This window comes from Ranitomeya variabilis, chromosome 1, assembly GCF_051348905.1.
Source record: "Ranitomeya variabilis isolate aRanVar5 chromosome 1, aRanVar5.hap1, whole genome shotgun sequence".
Taxonomy (NCBI): domain Eukaryota; kingdom Metazoa; phylum Chordata; class Amphibia; order Anura; family Dendrobatidae; genus Ranitomeya; species Ranitomeya variabilis.
The window spans coordinates 310,058,068-310,075,830 of NC_135232.1; the positions used below are offsets into that span (position 1 = coordinate 310,058,068).

General features: G+C 43.2%; 1 protein-coding gene and 1 long non-coding RNA gene across 4 annotated transcripts in view; one reads left to right on the forward strand and one right to left on the reverse strand.

Moving 5' to 3' along the window:
* Positions 1-17,763, forward strand: part of RASAL1 (RAS protein activator like 1) — a 209,473-nt gene that overhangs the window by 55,893 nt on the left and 135,817 nt on the right. For all 3 annotated transcript variants that reach the window (XM_077296589.1, XM_077296581.1, XM_077296594.1), the window contains exons 3-4: positions 16,677-16,790; positions 16,920-16,981. In XM_077296589.1, coding sequence (XP_077152704.1) covers positions 16,771-16,790; positions 16,920-16,981 — 82 coding nt within the window. In that variant the 5' untranslated portion in view covers positions 16,677-16,770. The remainder of the gene's footprint in view (positions 1-16,676; positions 16,791-16,919; positions 16,982-17,763) is intronic.
* On the reverse strand, positions 283-1,476 carry LOC143793955 (uncharacterized). The gene is made up of 4 exons (XR_013220351.1): positions 1,272-1,476; positions 1,099-1,186; positions 705-768; positions 283-585 (listed from the first exon to the last, which is right to left on the reverse strand). It is a non-coding gene; the product is annotated as an uncharacterized LOC143793955 (long non-coding RNA).

The following is a 17,763-nucleotide window of genomic DNA, read 5'->3' on the forward strand; positions in this document are numbered from 1 at the left end:
TCATCTTTATAAATCTCATTGGAACGGCACCAAACAAAAGTTCCAGCATCATCACCTTGCCCAATGCAGATTCATGATTCATCACTGAATATGACTTTCATCCAGTCATCCACAGTCCACTATTGCTTTTCCTTAGCCCATTGTAACCTTGTTTTTTTCTGTTTAGGTTTAGACAATGCACACGGCACTCAAGGTTCCTATGTGGTGCACAAGTCAGGTTTCCAGCCCGTCAATAAAGTAATCACAAATCACTTGACACTCAGAAATGTTTTTTTTTGCAAAATGAGGATAAGTATTCCGTTTATTTGTGCATCCAGTTCAAAGCTTTAAACGTTTTCGGTCCATACATCAGACCTTCATCAGAAATATCTTTAACAAAACTGAAATACAGGCAAAACATGGATATCAATGAGTGACAATATACACATGGTGCACAAAAAAGGAAAACAACGGAATTACAGTAATTCTTTTCCAGATCAAATCCATCATATGACGAAAGAAGAGTGAGCAACCGTGGCGGATAGAGCAAATCCGGGTAGGTGATCCGTGAGCCGTGAAAAGTTCCAATTCTAGAGAGCTAAAAAGCTGTAAGTGTTGGTAAGGAAGACAACCACTGGAGTGGAAGCAGAAGGTTATAGCACAGAATTCTAAGTCCTGTAGAAGGACTCCACACGTGACTGAGGTCAATAAGATCTAAAGGATACTAGGTAGAGGATTTATCCGGGTGCTTGAAAAAAGTGCTGTGCACAAAAATTGCCTAGTGACAACCTATAAGGAAGGTGTGACAAAATATGTTAATAAATTTTTTTTTTAGCTGTGTCTGCATTTGATATCCGGCTATGGAGAAAATATGACAGTATCAATAGTACGCTATATGAGTTTACTGATATACGTGACATGATATTTGAAAAATAGTGGTATGAGACAGAGGTTATAAGAGTGGCAAGAGAAAGGACAATTTAATGAAAACAGTAAGGTGGGATATAAGAGTCATGTGGCAACCACAAAAATGTATTTAATGCTGCTGTGCCGTGGAGTATAAGACTATGACTGGGCCATAAAACAAATAATGTATTTAACATGTACATAGAGAGTTACCTGGAAACAATACACGTGGGGTGTGTATAAAGGCCGAACGGCCTGACCTGGGTGACCCGGGATAAAAAGAAAGAAACCCCTGAAGCGTCTAAGGGAAAAGTATAAGCGTATTAACTCATAAGTGGGCAAAAATCCCCAAAGCTATATATGGTAATGGGTATAAATCGAGGTACCTCTGGGATCCTGGAGAGATGCACTGAGGAAAGGCGAGAACCCGCCGCTTTGAATGGCGCTGGGAAGAGAATGCATAAAGGGAAACTCCCTGAGTATCATACACATATACGTGCCAGCAGGGGTAAGCGCTATGAAGAATCAGCCTGTGATTACCTTGAGTAGCCAGGTACGTGGCGTGAGGACAGGAGCTCCCGGGGACCACTGTGAAATGGCAGTACTTCCCGGTATAAGTGCCCTGTGTGATCGGGTCATGTGACCCGCCGCGTCATCCCGGTCATGTGACCGCGGCACCCGCAGCTGCGCATGCGCATCTGGAGCTTGGTCAGGCTCAATGGACTGAGAAAGCTGCAGTTTCTGCAAAGGGAGCGCGCTATGTGAACTGCGCACGCGTAGGACCAGAGCCCATGTAGAGCTCACAAAATAGGACTAATGTGGGCTGAAGCACACACTGTGGTTGCCGGGGCAATGACACTGCCCCAAAAGGAGAGTAATAGACGAAAGCCAAGCATAGATAGAATAAAGAGTGAAAATTAAGGAGTAAAAAGCCAGATTGAAGAGCCTATGTAGTGAAGAACCAATAGCAATACATATATACTCTACCATCTAAAGTGCTGTGTATAGCCGCCAGTGCCACGTGTGAGCCGTAAAACTAACGATTCTGAAGAGAAGAGAAAACATAACATCGTTAGACAAATATATTTAAAAACTCTATAAGCATATTACCACAATCAGGAGCTTCATGTATATTGGATGTTAAACCAAACTATATTAAAGAAATGCTGCTACATCATAGTCCTTATTTAGTCCCTTTGGTTCTAGGATCTGCAAAGTAAAGATCCAGAATGCTTCCCTTCTTTTGAGTGTTTTTTTTATGCGATTCTGGCCTCTCCTTAGGGGATCTATCTGCTTTTGCACATTACTGCACTGTAGACAGTTTAGGCATGGGAAAGTACCCTTTCTCTGCGTTTGGAAGGCTTGTCTAGCCAGAGTTGTTTCCCATGCCTAAACTGTCTACAGTGCAGTAATGTGCAAAAGGGCCCCGCAGTTTTTCACCCACAAACAGGCAAAGCCCTACCAATCAAGGGTTTTTATACCTGCGAATCCACGTACGTGATTTACGTTATCAAATGCCCATGTGGCCTTGCCTATGTGGGGGAAACCACGCAAGCTGTTCGGGACAGAGTGTCCCAACATAAATCCACCATCCGGTGCAAAAAAACTCATCTTCCTCTCCCTCACCACTTCATTGAAAAAAATCATAATATCTCCCAACTTCGGTTTCAGGTATTGGAGCAGATAGATCCCCTAAGGAGAGGCCAGAATCGCATAAAAACACTCAAAAGAAGGGAAGCATTCTGGATCTTTACTTTGCAGACCCTAGAACCAAAGGGACTAAATAAGGACTATGATATAGCAGCATTTCTTTAATATAGTTTGGTTTAACATCCAATATACATGAAGCTCCTGATTGTGGTAATATGCTTATAGAGTTTTTAAATATATTTGTCTAACGATGTTATGTTTTCTCTTCTCTTCAGAATCGTTAGTTTTACGGCTCACACGTGGCACTGGCGGCTATACACAGCACTTTAGATGGTAGAGTATATATGTATTGCTATTGGTTCTTCACTACATAGGCTCTTCAATCTGGCTTTTTACTCCTTAATTTTCACTCTTTATTCTATCTATGCTTGGCTTTCGTCTATTACTCTCCTTTTGGGGCAGCGTCATTGCCCCGGCAACCACAGTGTGTGCTTCAGCCCACATTAGTCCTATTTTGTGAGCTCTACATGGGCTCTGGTCCTACGCGTGCGCAGTTCACATAGCGCGCTCCCTTTGCAGAAACTGCAGCTTTCTCAGTCCATTGAGCCTGACCAAGCTCCAGATGCGCATGCGCAGCTGCGGGTGCCGCGGTCACATGACCGGGATGACACGGCGGGTCACATAACCCGATCACACAGGGCACTTATACCGGGAAGTACTGCCATTTCACAGTGGTCCCCGGGAGCTCCTGTCCTCACGCCACGTACCTGGCTACTCAAGGTAATCACAGGCTGATTCTTCATAGCGCTTACCCCTGCTGGCACGTATATGTGTATGATACTCAGGGAGTTTCCCTTTATGCATTCTCTTCCCAGCGCCATTCAAAGCGGCGGTTCTTGCCTTTCCTCAGTGCATCTCTCCAGGATCCCAGAGGTACCTCGATTTATACCCATTACCATATATAGCTTTGGGGATTTTTGCCCACTTATGAGTTAATACGCTTATACTTTTCCCTTAGACGCTTCAGGGGTTTCTTTCTTTTTATCCCGGGTCACCCAGGTCAGGCCGTTCGGCCTTTATACACACCCCACGTGTATTGTTTCCAGGTAACTCTCTATGTACATGTTAAATACATTATTTGTTTTATGGCCCAGTCATAGCCTTATACTCCACGGTACAGCAGCATTAAATACATTTTTGTGGTTGCCACATGACTCTTATATCCCATCTTACTGTTTTCATTAAATTGTCCTTTCTCTTGCCACTCTTATAACCTCTGTCTCATACCACTATTTTTCAAATATCATGTCACGTATATCAGTAAACTCATATAGCGTACTATTGATACTGTCATATTTTCTCCATAGCCGGATATCTAATGCAGACACAGCTAAAAAAAATTTTTATTAACATATTTTGTCACACCTTCCTTATAGGTTGTCACTAGGCAATTTTTGTGCACAGCACTTTTTTCAAGCACCCCGGATAAATCCTCTACCTAGTATCCTTTAGATCTTATTGACCTCAGTCACGTGTGGAGTCCTTCTACAGGACTTAGAATTCTGTGCTATAACCTTCTGCTTCCACTCCAGTGGTTGTCTTCCTTACCAACACTTACAGCTTTTTAGCTCTCTAGAATTGGAACTTTTCACGGCTCACGGATCACCTACCCGGATTTGCTCTATCCGCCACGGTTGCTCACTCTTCTTTCGTCATATGATGGATTTGATCTGGAAAAGAATTACTGTAATTCCGTTGTTTTCCTTTTTTGTGCACCATGTGTATATTGTCACTCATTGATATCTGTCATGATTCTCAATGGCGAGAGAACATAGCCCAGCATATATGAGAACTAGCTCTTGGAAGATGGAAACTATACTGACCATGAACTAAACCTGCCGCACAACTAGAAGTGGCCGGGTAGCATGCCTACGTTTTTTTTTTATCCCTAGATGCCCAGCGCCAGCCGGAGAACTACCTAATCCTAGCAGAGGAAAAGACAGTCCTGGCTCACCTCTAGAGAAATTTTCCCAAAAGGCAGACAGAGGCCCCCACATATATTGGCGGTGATTTTAGATGAAATGACAAACGTAGTATGAAAATAGGTTTAGCAAAAATCGAGGTCCGCTTACTAGATAGCAAGAAGACAGAAAGGGCACTTTCATGGTCAGCAGAAAACTCTATCAAAACACCATCCAGAAATTACTTTAAGACTCTAGCATTAACTCATAACACCAGAGTGGCAATTTCCGCTCACAAGAGCTTTCCAGACACAGTAACGAAACAGCAGCTGTGAACAGGAACAAAATGCAAAAACACACAAGGACAAAAGTCCAACTTAGCTGGGAGTTGTCTAGTAGCAGGAACATGCACAGAAAGGCTTCTGATTACATTGTTGACCGGCATGAAACTGACAGAGGAGCAAGGTTATATAGCGACTCCCACATCCTGATAGGAGCAGGTGAACAGAGGGGAGATGCACACAAGTACAATTCCACAAGTGGCCACCGGGGGAGCCCAGAATCCAATTTCACAACAGTACCCCCCCCTCAAGGAGGGGGCACCGAACCCTCACCAGAACCACCAGGGCGATCAGGATGAGCCCTATGAAAGGCACGGACAAGATCGGAGGCATGAACATCAGAGGCAGTCACCCAAGAATTATCCTCCTGACCGTATCCCTTCCATTTGACCAGATACTGGAGTTTCCGTCTGGAAACACGAGAGTCCAAGATCTTTTCCACAACGTACTCCAACTCACCCTCAACCAACACCGGAGCAGGAGGCTCAACGGAAGGCACAGCCGGTACCTCATACCTGCGCAACAATGACCGATGAAAAACATTATGAATCGAAAAGGATGCAGGGAGGTCCAAACGGAAGGACACAGGGTTAAGAATCTCCAATATCTTGTACGGGCCGATGAACCGAGGCTTAAACTTAGGAGAAGAAACCCTCATAGGGACAAAACGAGAAGACAACCACACCAAGTCCCCAACACAAAGCCGAGGACCAACACGACGACGGCGGTTGGCAAAAAGCTGAGTCTTCTCCTGGGACAACTTCAAATTGTCCACCACCTGCCCCCAAATCTGATGCAACCTCTCCACCACAGCATCCACTCCAGGACAATCCGAAGATTCCACTTGACCGGAGGAAAATCGAGGATGAAACCCCGAATTACAGAAAAACGGGGACACCAAGGTGGCAGAGCTGGCCCGATTATTGAGGGCGAACTCCGCCAAAGGCAAAAAAGCAACCCAATCATCCTGATCCGCAGACACAAAACACCTCAAATATGTCTCCAAGGTCTGATTAGTCCGCTCGGTCTGGCCATTAGTCTGAGGATGGAAAGCAGACGAAAAAGACAAATCTATGCCCATCCTAGCACAGAATGCCCGCCAAAATCTAGACACGAATTGGGTCCCTCTGTCAGAAACGATATTCTCCGGAATACCATGCAAACGAACAACATTTTGAAAAAACAGAGGAACCAACTCGGAAGAAGAAGGCAACTTAGGCAAGGGAACCAGATGGACCATCTTAGAGAAACGGTCACACACCACCCAGATGACAGACATCTTATGAGAAACAGGCAGATCCGAAATAAAATCCATCGAGATGTGCGTCCAAGGCCTCTTCGGGATAGGCAAGGGTAACAACAATCCACTAGCCCGAGAACAACAAGGCTTGGCCCGAGCACAAACGTCACAAGACTGCACAAAGCCTCGCACATCTCGTGACAGGGAAGGCCACCAGAAGGACCTTGCCACCAAATCCCTGGTACCAAAGATTCCAGGATGACCTGCCAACGCAGAAGAATGAACCTCAGAGATGACTCTACTGGTCCAATCATCAGGAACAAACAGTCTACCAGGTGGGCAACGATCAGGTCTATCCGCCTGAAACTCCTGCAAGGCCCGCCGCAGGTCTGGAGAAACGGCAGACAATATCACTCCATCTTTAAGGATACCTGTGGGCTCAGAATAACCAGGGGAGTCAGGCTCAAAACTCCTAGAAAGGGCATCCGCCTTAACATTCTTAGAACCCGGTAGGTAAGACACCACAAAATTAAACCGAGAGAAAAACAACGACCAGCGCGCCTGTCTAGGATTCAGGCGCCTGGCAGACTCAAGGTAAATTAAATTTTTGTGGTCAGTCAATACCACCACCTGATGTCTGGCCCCCTCAAGCCAGTGACGCCACTCCTCAAAAGCCCACTTCATGGCCAAAAGCTCCCGATTCCCAATATCATAATTCCGCTCGGCGGGCGAAAATTTACGGGAAAAAAAGGCACAAGGTCTCATCACGGAGCAGTCGGAACTTCTCTGCGACAACACCGCCCCAGCTCCGATTTCAGAAGCGTCGACCTCAACCTGAAAAGGAAGAGCAACATCAGGCTGACGCAACACTGGGGCGGAAGAAAAGCGGCGCTTGAGCTCCCGAAAGGCCTCCACAGCATAAGGGGACCAATCAGCAACATCAGCACCCTTCTTAGTCAAATCAGTCAATGGTTTTACAACATCAGAAAAACCAGCAATAAATCGACGATAAAAGTTAGCAAAGCCCAAAAATTTCTGAAGACTCTTAAGAGAAGAGGGTTGCGTCCAATCACCAATAGCCTGAACCTTGACAGGATCCATCTCGATGGAAGAGGGGGAAAAAATGTATCCCAAGAAGGAAATCTTTTGAACCCCAAAAACACACTTAGAACCCTTCACACACAAGGAATTAGACCGCAAAACCTGAAAAACCCTCCTGACCTGCTGGACATGAGAGTCCCAGTCATCCGAAAAAATCAGAATATCATCCAGATACACAATCATAAATTTATCCAAATAATCGCGGAAAATGTCATGCATAAAGGACTGGAAGACTGAAGGGGCATTTGAAAGACCAAAAGGCATCACCAAATACTCAAAATGGCCCTCGGGCGTATTAAATGCGGTTTTCCACTCATCCCCCTGCTTGATTCGCACCAAATTATACGCCCCACGGAGATCAATCTTAGAGAACCACTTGGCCCCCTTTATACGAGCAAACAAATCAGTAAGCAGTGGTAACGGATATTGATATTTAACCGTGATTTTATTCAAAAGTCGATAATCAATACACGGCCTCAAAGAGCCGTCTTTCTTAGACACAAAGAAAAAACCGGCTCCTAAGGGAGATGACGAAGGACGAATATGTCCCTTTTCCAAGGACTCCTTTATATATTCTCGCATAGCCGCGTGTTCAGGCACAGACAGATTAAATAAACGACCCTTAGGGTATTTACTACCCGGGATCAAGTCTATGGCACAATCGCACTCCCGGTGCGGAGGTAGTGAACCAACCTTGGGTTCTTCAAAAACGTCACGAAAGTCAGACAAGAATTCAGGAATCTCAGAGGGAATAGATGATGAAATGGAAACCACAGGTACGTCCCCATGCGTCCCCTTACATCCCCAGCTTAACACAGACATAGCTTTCCAGTCAAGGACTGGGTTATGAGATTGCAGCCATGGCAATCCCAGCACCAAAACATCATGTAGATTATACAGCACCAGAAAGCGAATAACCTCCTGGTGATCCGGATTAACACGCATAGTCACTTGTGTCCAGTATTGTGGTTTATTACTAGCCAATGGGGTGGAGTCAACCCCTTTCAGAGGTATCGGAGCCTCCAATGGCTCCAAATCATACCCACAGCGTTTGGCAAAGGACCAATCCATAAGACTCAAAGCAGCGCCAGAGTCGACATAGGCGTCCGCGGTAATAGATGACAAAGAACAAATCAGGGTCACAGATAGAATAAACTTAGACTGTAAAGTGCTAATTGAAACAGACTTGTCAGGCTTCTTAGTACGCTTAAAGCATGCTGAAATAACATGAGTTGAATCACCACAATAGAAGCACAACCCATTTTTTCGTCTAAAATTCTGCCGCTCGCTTCTGGACAGAATTCTATCACATTGCATATTTTCTGGCGTTTTCTCAGTAGACACCGCCAAATGGTGCATAGGTTTGCGCTCCCGCAGACGCCTATCGATCTGAATAGCCATCGTCATGGACTCGTTCAGACTCGCAGGCACAGGGAACCCCACCATAACATCCTTAATGGCATCAGAGAGACCTTCTCTGAAAATCGCCGCCAGGGCGCACTCATTCCACTGAGTAAGCACAGACCATTTGCGGAATTTTTGGCAGTAAATTTCAGCTTCATCTTGCCCCTGAGACAAGGACATCAAGGCCTTTTCCGCCTGAAGCTCTAAATGAGGTTCTTCATAAAGCAACCCCAAGGCCAGAAAAAACGCATCCACATTGAGCAACGCAGGATCCCCTGGTGCCAATGCAAAAGCCCAGTCCTGAGGGTCGCCCCGGAGCAAGGAAATTACAATCCTGACCTGCTGTGCAGGGTCTCCGGCAGAGCGAGACTTCAGGGACAAAAACAATTTGCAATTATTTTTAAAATTTTGAAAGTGAGATCTATTCCCCGAGAAGAACTCAGGCAAAGGAATTCTAGGCTCAGACATAGGTGCATGAACAACAAAATCTTGCAAATTTTGTACCTTTGTGGCGAGATTATTCAAACCTGTAGCTACACTCTGAAGATCCATTTGAAACAGGTGAACACAGAGCCATTCAAGGATTAGAAGGAGAGAAAGAGAGGAAGGCTGCAGTATAGGCAGACTAGCAAGTGATTCAATTAAGAGCACACTCAGAACTAGAGGAAAAAAAAAAAAAAAAAAAATTGTAGCAGACTTCTTTTTTCTCTCCTTTCTCAGCCAGTAATTTAACCCCTTTTTTTTTTTTGGGCCGGTCAAACTGTCATGATTCTCAATGGCGAGAGAACATAGCCCAGCATATATGAGAACTAGCTCTTGGAAGATGGAAACTATACTGACCATGAACTAAACCTGCCGCACAACTAGAAGTGGCCGGGTAGCATGCCTACGTTTTTTTTTTATCCCTAGATGCCCAGCGCCAGCCGGAGAACTACCTAATCCTAGCAGAGGAAAAGACAGTCCTGGCTCACCTCTAGAGAAATTTTCCCAAAAGGCAGACAGAGGCCCCCACATATATTGGCGGTGATTTTAGATGAAATGACAAACGTAGTATGAAAATAGGTTTAGCAAAAATCGAGGTCCGCTTACTAGATAGCAAGAAGACAGAAAGGGCACTTTCATGGTCAGCAGAAAACTCTATCAAAACACCATCCAGAAATTACTTTAAGACTCTAGCATTAACTCATAACACCAGAGTGGCAATTTCCGCTCACAAGAGCTTTCCAGACACAGTAACGAAACAGCAGCTGTGAACAGGAACAAAATGCAAAAACACACAAGGACAAAAGTCCAACTTAGCTGGGAGTTGTCTAGTAGCAGGAACATGCACAGAAAGGCTTCTGATTACATTGTTGACCGGCATGAAACTGACAGAGGAGCAAGGTTATATAGCGACTCCCACATCCTGATAGGAGCAGGTGAACAGAGGGGAGATGCACACAAGTACAATTCCACAAGTGGCCACCGGGGGAGCCCAGAATCCAATTTCACAACAGATATCCATGTTTTGCCTGTATTTCAGTTTTGTTAAAGATATTTCTGATGAAGGTCTGATGTATGGACCGAAAACGTTTAAATCTTTGAACTGGATGCACAAATAAACGGAATACTTATCCTGATTTTGCAACAAAAAAATTTCTGAGTGCCAAGTGATTTGTGATTACTTTTTCTGTTTAGGTGTTAATGATGGCTTTTGTTTAGCTTTTCCCCATAGGGGTGGAGCCGCATATTCATCACTGTAATGAGCGGTACCACGTGACCGTTCATACAGGACAAGCTGCGGCGCTGAGAGGAAGCATCGCGGGAGCTGGGTGAGTATTTTAATGCCAGCGGGCGGGCGCACAGGGGGTGGGAGGCGGGAGGTGACCGGGAACTTTATTTTAAAAACAAAAAAATAAAAAAAACATGATTTTTCATTCCTTCTCTCCAGCGAATGCTGCTGGGGAGAAGGGATGAATGGCAGCTTCAGCACCACACGCAGGGGGGACAGCGCTTACTGTAGCGCTGTCTCCTGCACGGTCAGTGTGGTACTCAGGCGGCACACGGCTGCCGCACGTGTGCCACACTGATGTGCCACGTGGGCTCACGGACACGGATAACTCCGGTACCGATTTTTCCGGTACCGGAATTATCTGGACATGTGAGACTGGCCTAAGTCCGTGCCTCAGAGACTGCAAGCTGTTATGAAAGCCAGAGGTGGTGCAACAAAATACTAGTGATGTTTTGGAGTGTTTTTTTGTTTGTTTTTTAAGATTCCATAATTTTTTCCTCAGAATTGAGCGATTCCATAATTTTTCGCCTATGCCTGGTTACAAAAAAGTAACCATTTTTGACTACCACATTTTTTGTTCTTGATTTCTTTTCGTGTTTCTTAAAGCCAGAAAGTTGCCATTTGAAATTACTTTAGTTTTGTGCCATGTCTGTGATCTGCTTTTTTTCTACAAAATTACTGAATAAACATCCTCCAAGGTCGGTGATTCCATAATTTTTGCCAGGGGTTGTATATGGATGTGGTTAAAAAAAAAAAAAACAACAACTTTGTATTTATTTATTTATTTTACTCGCTTATATAGCGGTATTAATTCCACAGCACTTTGCATCATGGCCAATTAATTTTTTTTACATAGGAGCAAACACCCAAGGGGATTTAGCAGTTCCCATGCGTACTGAGTTTGAATGTGCGGCAGGGAACACTGAATTTCTGTCGCACGAAAGGAATTATTTTCTTAGAAACATAGAAGATAAACATTGATAGCGGAAATATTTCTAAAGAAAAAATCCCACTATTCATCCACTAGGGTGAACCTTGCAGTATGAATTTTTTATGAATGTCCTATTAGAAATTGAGGACATGATGCAGGCTGGCAGTGCTAATTGGCCCCTAGACACTGGGTTTTTCAGACTGCAGTGATGATAAAGTGTCTTACAGTTCATGGAAATGAATTAACATAGACGTCAATACCTTTTTTCTGGTCTGCACAGGGTCCCTACACATAAATAATGGAAGTAATCGCTGTTAAATTATATGCTTCGACATATGTGTGCCTATATAGTCTATTCTACCAAGGATAGCAAGGAGGGCTGTAATATATTTGCTAATATACTGGATAGTACTGATTTTCAAGAGACTTTGATCCGGTATAGATAATGTATAAGATAACAGATAAAGGAAATCTGTCGGAAGGAGAGGCAGAGTGTTTTTGAGGGCTCATTCACACTTCAGTTTTTCTTGTATGAGTGCTATCCGTTTTTTTTCACGCATATCACTCGTACTTGATATTCTATTGGGCTGTTGATATGTCCCAATTTTTTTCCTTGGACTGGTTCACTGAAAATATCGGAGACATGTCTGATTTTGATCTGAGTGTCGGATCAAAATTAGTGATGAGTGAGTGTACTCGTTGCTCGGGTTTTCCCGAGCACGCTCGGGTGGTCTCCGAGTATTTATGACTGCTCAGAGATTAAGTTTTCATCGCCTCAGCAGCATGATTTACAGCTATTAGCCAACTTGATTACATGTGGGGATTACCTAGCAACCAGGCAACCCCCACATGTACTCAGCCTGGCTAGTAGCTGTAAATCATTCAGCTGCCGTGATGAAAACTAAATCTCCGAACACTAACAAATACTCGGAGGACACCCGAGCATGCTCAGGAAAACCCGAGCAATGAGTACACTCGCTCATCACTAATCAAAATCGAGAATGCAAGTCTAAGGCCGGGGTCACACTAGCGATGAATACGGACGAGTGCTATGCGATAAAACATCGCCTAGTACTCGGATCAGTATTCATCTATGGGGCAGCTCCCATTTTTTTTACTCTGCTCACTCGCACCCATATAAGCCCATAGGCATAGATATCATCCGAGTGCTGTGCGTTATACGCTGACCTGGGCAATGCAGAAGATGGAGAAATTAGTTTCTCCGCCTCCTCCGCAGCTGTGCTCCGATCCTCTGTGCGAGAGGCTCAGAGCACAGACGTATGACACGTGGCTCCCGCTTGCAGCAGAGCAGGAGCCGAGGGTCATTAGCAAATCGCATCCGATGCCATACGCTCGTCAGACCCCGGCCTAAGGGTCCATGTGTGGTCTGATTTCCATGGTCTGACAGAAAGGAGGAGGTGGGGGAAACTTTTATTTTTTTACTCTCCATGTAGAAGAAAAACTGATGACACCCGTACCACACTCTGACCAAAGACTGATCAAAATAACCTGTTCATTTTTTGCATACTATGAAAATTGTGGATACAGGAACAGGCGATAGATAACAGATATGAAGATGTTCACACGTTGAAGTTTTGCAGTGTTTTTTTCTGTATCCAAAACTCGTGGCAGTAAAAATGCTGCATATAAAGTGCCTCAAATAGATGCATTTTTGCTGTGTTTTACTGATGGATTACGGTAAATGTGTGATTTGTCTACAGGACATGTTAATAAAGTTAGTTTTACTCACCAAAAACACTGCAAAAAAGCAGCACCAATGTTATGTTTTTGCAGCCTATTTGCATGTTCTCATTGCTTTCTATGGGTGAAAAACAGTTCTGCAGTTCTTCTGTTGATATTGCTGACAGATTCCTATTTAATATCTAAGTTCGGCATTATTTTAAAGATCTGTGATGTCAGGGGCTGACAATATTAGCGCTTTTTTCGATGGATGGAGACGCCTGCCTCACATGATACAATGTATCCAGATCTTAGTATTGGATCTGCCCAGGTTTACATGTCAGGCGCAGCATGTATTCACAGCTGTTTTCCTCCGGTGATGGCGGCACCCAGAGATAGTAAAATTGGTGATGAGTTACAACCCGCTGTCCGCTCAGGACCCGGACGATGCCTTGTGTCATTTTGTTGTTTTATCCCTTGTGTTTCTTGAGGAGTGGGAAACATGAAACATGTCCCCCTGTCACTTACGAAGTGTGAGTTTCTCAGGATCCTTTCATCTTGTTTCCATGGAGACAGGAGGAGTTATACTGCTTCCCAAGCCTGTTACTAGGCTGTGAGTAAAGCCTCGTTATTCCCATGGGATACATTGCACCCCCCATGTATCTGTACATTAAAGCCACTGGAGTTGTCTGGAAGTGCATAAAACCCTGCGCCTAGGTGACATTCTTGGTATGCCTTATAGCATTGTCCTTTATACCTTTTTTCTTTTTTTATTAGCTACAGCACATTTCTCATTAAAATAACATAACTCATAAATACGTGCCCTTGAGCTGCCCTCTACTATCAAGATTTATAAGTCCTTCTTCAGTTTACTCTTTCCCTTCTCTATTATTGTGTTATCTTTGCACCCGAGGATTCACGTCTGACATGTCTAACCAAATAGGCAAGAGAGTAATACTTATTTTCTGACAGATCAGCATACCCGCTGGTAACTCACAACACGTAAGTCTTCCCTATCCAGGAGGAGTCAAGATTGTGATCGCACAAGGCCTCCTCCACACTGCATGGCCTCTGTCCTTCTACCTCGCCTGTCTCTAGGCATGGCGGCTCATATCAAAGATCTGTTGTACGTATTTTCAGGGAATGTCAGATGCTGACCAAATTTTGGGAAACTTACACATCACCTTCAAAGTAACAGACTATACTCCACCCCAAGACTCCAGGCTTCATTCATGCAACATCTTTCTACAAGAGACCGATCATCTGTCACCTGATTATCTGGGGCTCATTCCTGCATTCTGGCCTTCGTAGACTTTGCCTCGGGTCATGAAGAAATTAAGGATCTTATGTCCCTTTCACAGGCAAGACATGACACTTGTCTTCACTCTGCATTACTGATGGTGTTTTGAAAACTCTAAAGACTATGTTACATTAATAACCTAAAGATTCCCCAATTCTATGTTGTCTGGATCTCTTTGGTGATCCCCGCAGAGTGCATCCCTGATTCCCATTATGGTCATTACTATTCATTTACCGGGATTCATTTATTGATTGATTTCGGTTTTTTTTTTCCTATCTGACCTATTTTCCTGTCCCTCCTCTCCTCTTTCTTTCCCATTCTACCAAACCTCTCTTCTCTGCACAGGGTTCCTTTATGATTGTACATTTTGTATGATTCTGGTCAACATTTCTATACACCTGATATCTAAGTTCATTACTTTCTTTTCTTTACCTCCTGCCAATGTGGTTCTAGACTCGGTTACCGATACTTGGTTATTTCTTATTATCTTATCTCTGTACTCCCCCTCTTTACATGTTTCCTTGTGCAGTTACCCTTTTTCCTTGGTTATTTTACTTTAAATAAATAAATGAATAAATAAGCAGACATTTTATCATCGTTAAACTCCAGAGGGTCTTGTGTTCCCCATTGTAGCTTTCAGTCTGCGCAGTGTTTGACAGAAAAGGATAAGTTACTGTATGTGATATATTTACCTAGATATTATTATGGTATTAGTCATTAATGCATAATTACTGGATGTCCAACTGGTTAGCAAACTGATGAGACACATGGGCAGATACGCCATTGGTGCAGCTGCACAGGGGCCCAATAGGTTATTCCACATAAGGACTTGAGCTACTAAACTTTAGAGAGCAATAATTAGGTGCTTCATGATCAGCTATGGGATTGGAGGGTTCCCAAAGACAGATTTTTGTCCCTCTACTGTCTGTTCCTGATGAGGCAGAAATATACAGTGAAGCCTTGTGGCCCCTTCACCGCTGTATCCTGTACAGTGACGCCCATACATATAAACAGGGCTGATTGTCACTGAGCTTTAGTACCAGACAAGGCCATGTGGACATTGTGCCAGGCACTGTACTGCCCAATCTTTCTACCTTTCAGTGAAAGTAATAGAAATAGGAATCCTATGTATAATGCAATCATGGACTACCCTAAGGAAACTGTTGAAATTTCAAGTCAAATTCTTTCCCACTACTAGACATCTGAAAGTCTTTTTCTAAGGCTTCTTAGTCAGAAAGTTGTATTGCGCTTCGCAGGACTACTTTGATCCCATTTTCAGAGGAAAGGTTTTTTTTTTCCTTTGGTGTAATCAGGTTACTATTTACACTGGCTGCCATGTAATAATGAGCTGTTCAGCACGGATGGGCATGTTATGTGGTAAAGAGTTGTCCACCCTGTAAGCTTGACCTTCTTTATTGAACACTTTCAATTTTGAAGCTTTGGTGATCAAGGTCAGTGACATCAGTGTGATCTTGTCAGGTGTATCTATGACATATCCAATCCTTATTAAGACTGGATATCCATTTTTAAGGAGTTGCCCAGTGATAATTTATTGATATGTGAGGGTCCGACCTCTGGAGCACACATCAGTCAGCAGAATGTGATTATTTTTTATCCCTCACATGGCACTATTATTTCTGTTGGAATGGAGCAGTCGTGCGCACGCCCAACTGTTGCTCCATTAATTTACTATGTGGCTGCCATAAATAGTTGAATGTAACCCTCGCCAGCCCCATAAGGTATGAATGGAGTAGCACATGGTGGCTCAGTGGTTAGCACTACAGCGCTGGAGTCCTGGGTTCAAATCCCACCAAGGACAACACCTGCAAGGAGTTTATGTTCTCTCCGTGTTTGTGTGGGTTTCCTCCGGGTTCTCCAGTTTCCTCCCACACTCCAAAGACATACTGATAGGGAATCTAGGTTGTGAGCCCCATCGGGGACAGTGCAGATAATGCCTGTAAAGCGCTGCGAATTTAGTGTCTATATATAGGTAAAGTAAATAAATAAATGGAGTGACGCAGGAGCACTGCTGATCCATGTCAATACAAGTCTCCTGATCTGACCATCAGTGCAGGTCCCTGAAGTTAGCCCCCACCAAATCAAATAATATCAATAAGTTATCACCTTTCATGTGAATAGGTGATAACTTATTTATGCAGATATGTAGGCAATATATTGTAAGGACATACCTACCATTTCCCATGCTTTTAGCAAGTCAGAAACGTTCTCTCTTTTTACATTTGGTCATTTTCCTACTGTGTATATCACCCATTTACTATGGTAATAATTTTATAATTATTATTTATTATTTACCCTCATCTATTCATGTATTTATTCTCTCATATGATAAGTGAAACAATTGTAAATCAATAGCTATAAAATTTGACAATGGTATGATTTTCTCACATACAGAACTGCCACTGTATGGAGGGACCTGAATCCATTTTGGGGTGAAGAATTTACCCTACACCTCCCCCTTGGTTTCCATACCCTCTCTTTCTATGTGATGGATGAAGACACAATTGGGTGAGATTTATTTTTTCTTGTGTTGCATATCCATGGAATGGTGCATTTATATGCCACCGTCCATGTCTTCAACTGGGTTACATTTCTATCACGTTACATCGTACTAAACAGTGTTTTCCTATGTTACAGACATGATGATGTGATTGGGAAGATATCACTCAGCAAAGAATACATTGCATCACAGCCAAAAGGTAAGAACATTCTATTGGTGGCCACAAATTTGGCGGATTTTCTGTTTATAGAAATTGCACACATTATTAAATAAATATCTTAGACCTGATGTGGCTAGTCTGTTTACTTTGAAAGTCCAGGTCAGAATGGCTGTATAATCCTGATAATAATTATGATAACAAAACAGTAATACAACTGTTAGTTAGACAGAAAAACCTTAAAAAAGAATTACACAACCATTCTGACATGGATTTTCAAAGAAAGTACACCAGGCCCAACAAGTCTGCATTAGTTGAGGCCCTCGTGTCGGGCCTTATGAGTTTTGACTCATAAGAATCCCTGCCACAAGCAGACTTTACTTAAAGAGCGCTGACAAGACAATGCACTGCAATACAGAAGTATTGAACTGCATTGTACCAGGACTCAAACTATAACTGGTAGAAAATATAAACAGCTTAAAAATAATTACATCTCTAAAAAAAAACACCACAAAATATAAAAGTTTAAATTACACAAAGAAAACGCTATTAAACAAAAAATGAAAATTGGTATCTCTGTTAGTTGCACATTTTTGTACAGACATTTATGTTTGGTATACCCAGCAGTGTCCTGATCCGTGATCTCTGGTTTATTGGATGTATTCACGGATTTTTCACATGATTTTACATAATATGGTACATGTCTTCATTGTTTTGTGCATAATTTTCTTAATAAAATTTATTTTAGAATATTTTTTGGCAATTTTTTGACTCACAGTTCTCCTTAGTTATTTGATCATGATTTGAGTCGCCATTAGTATGTT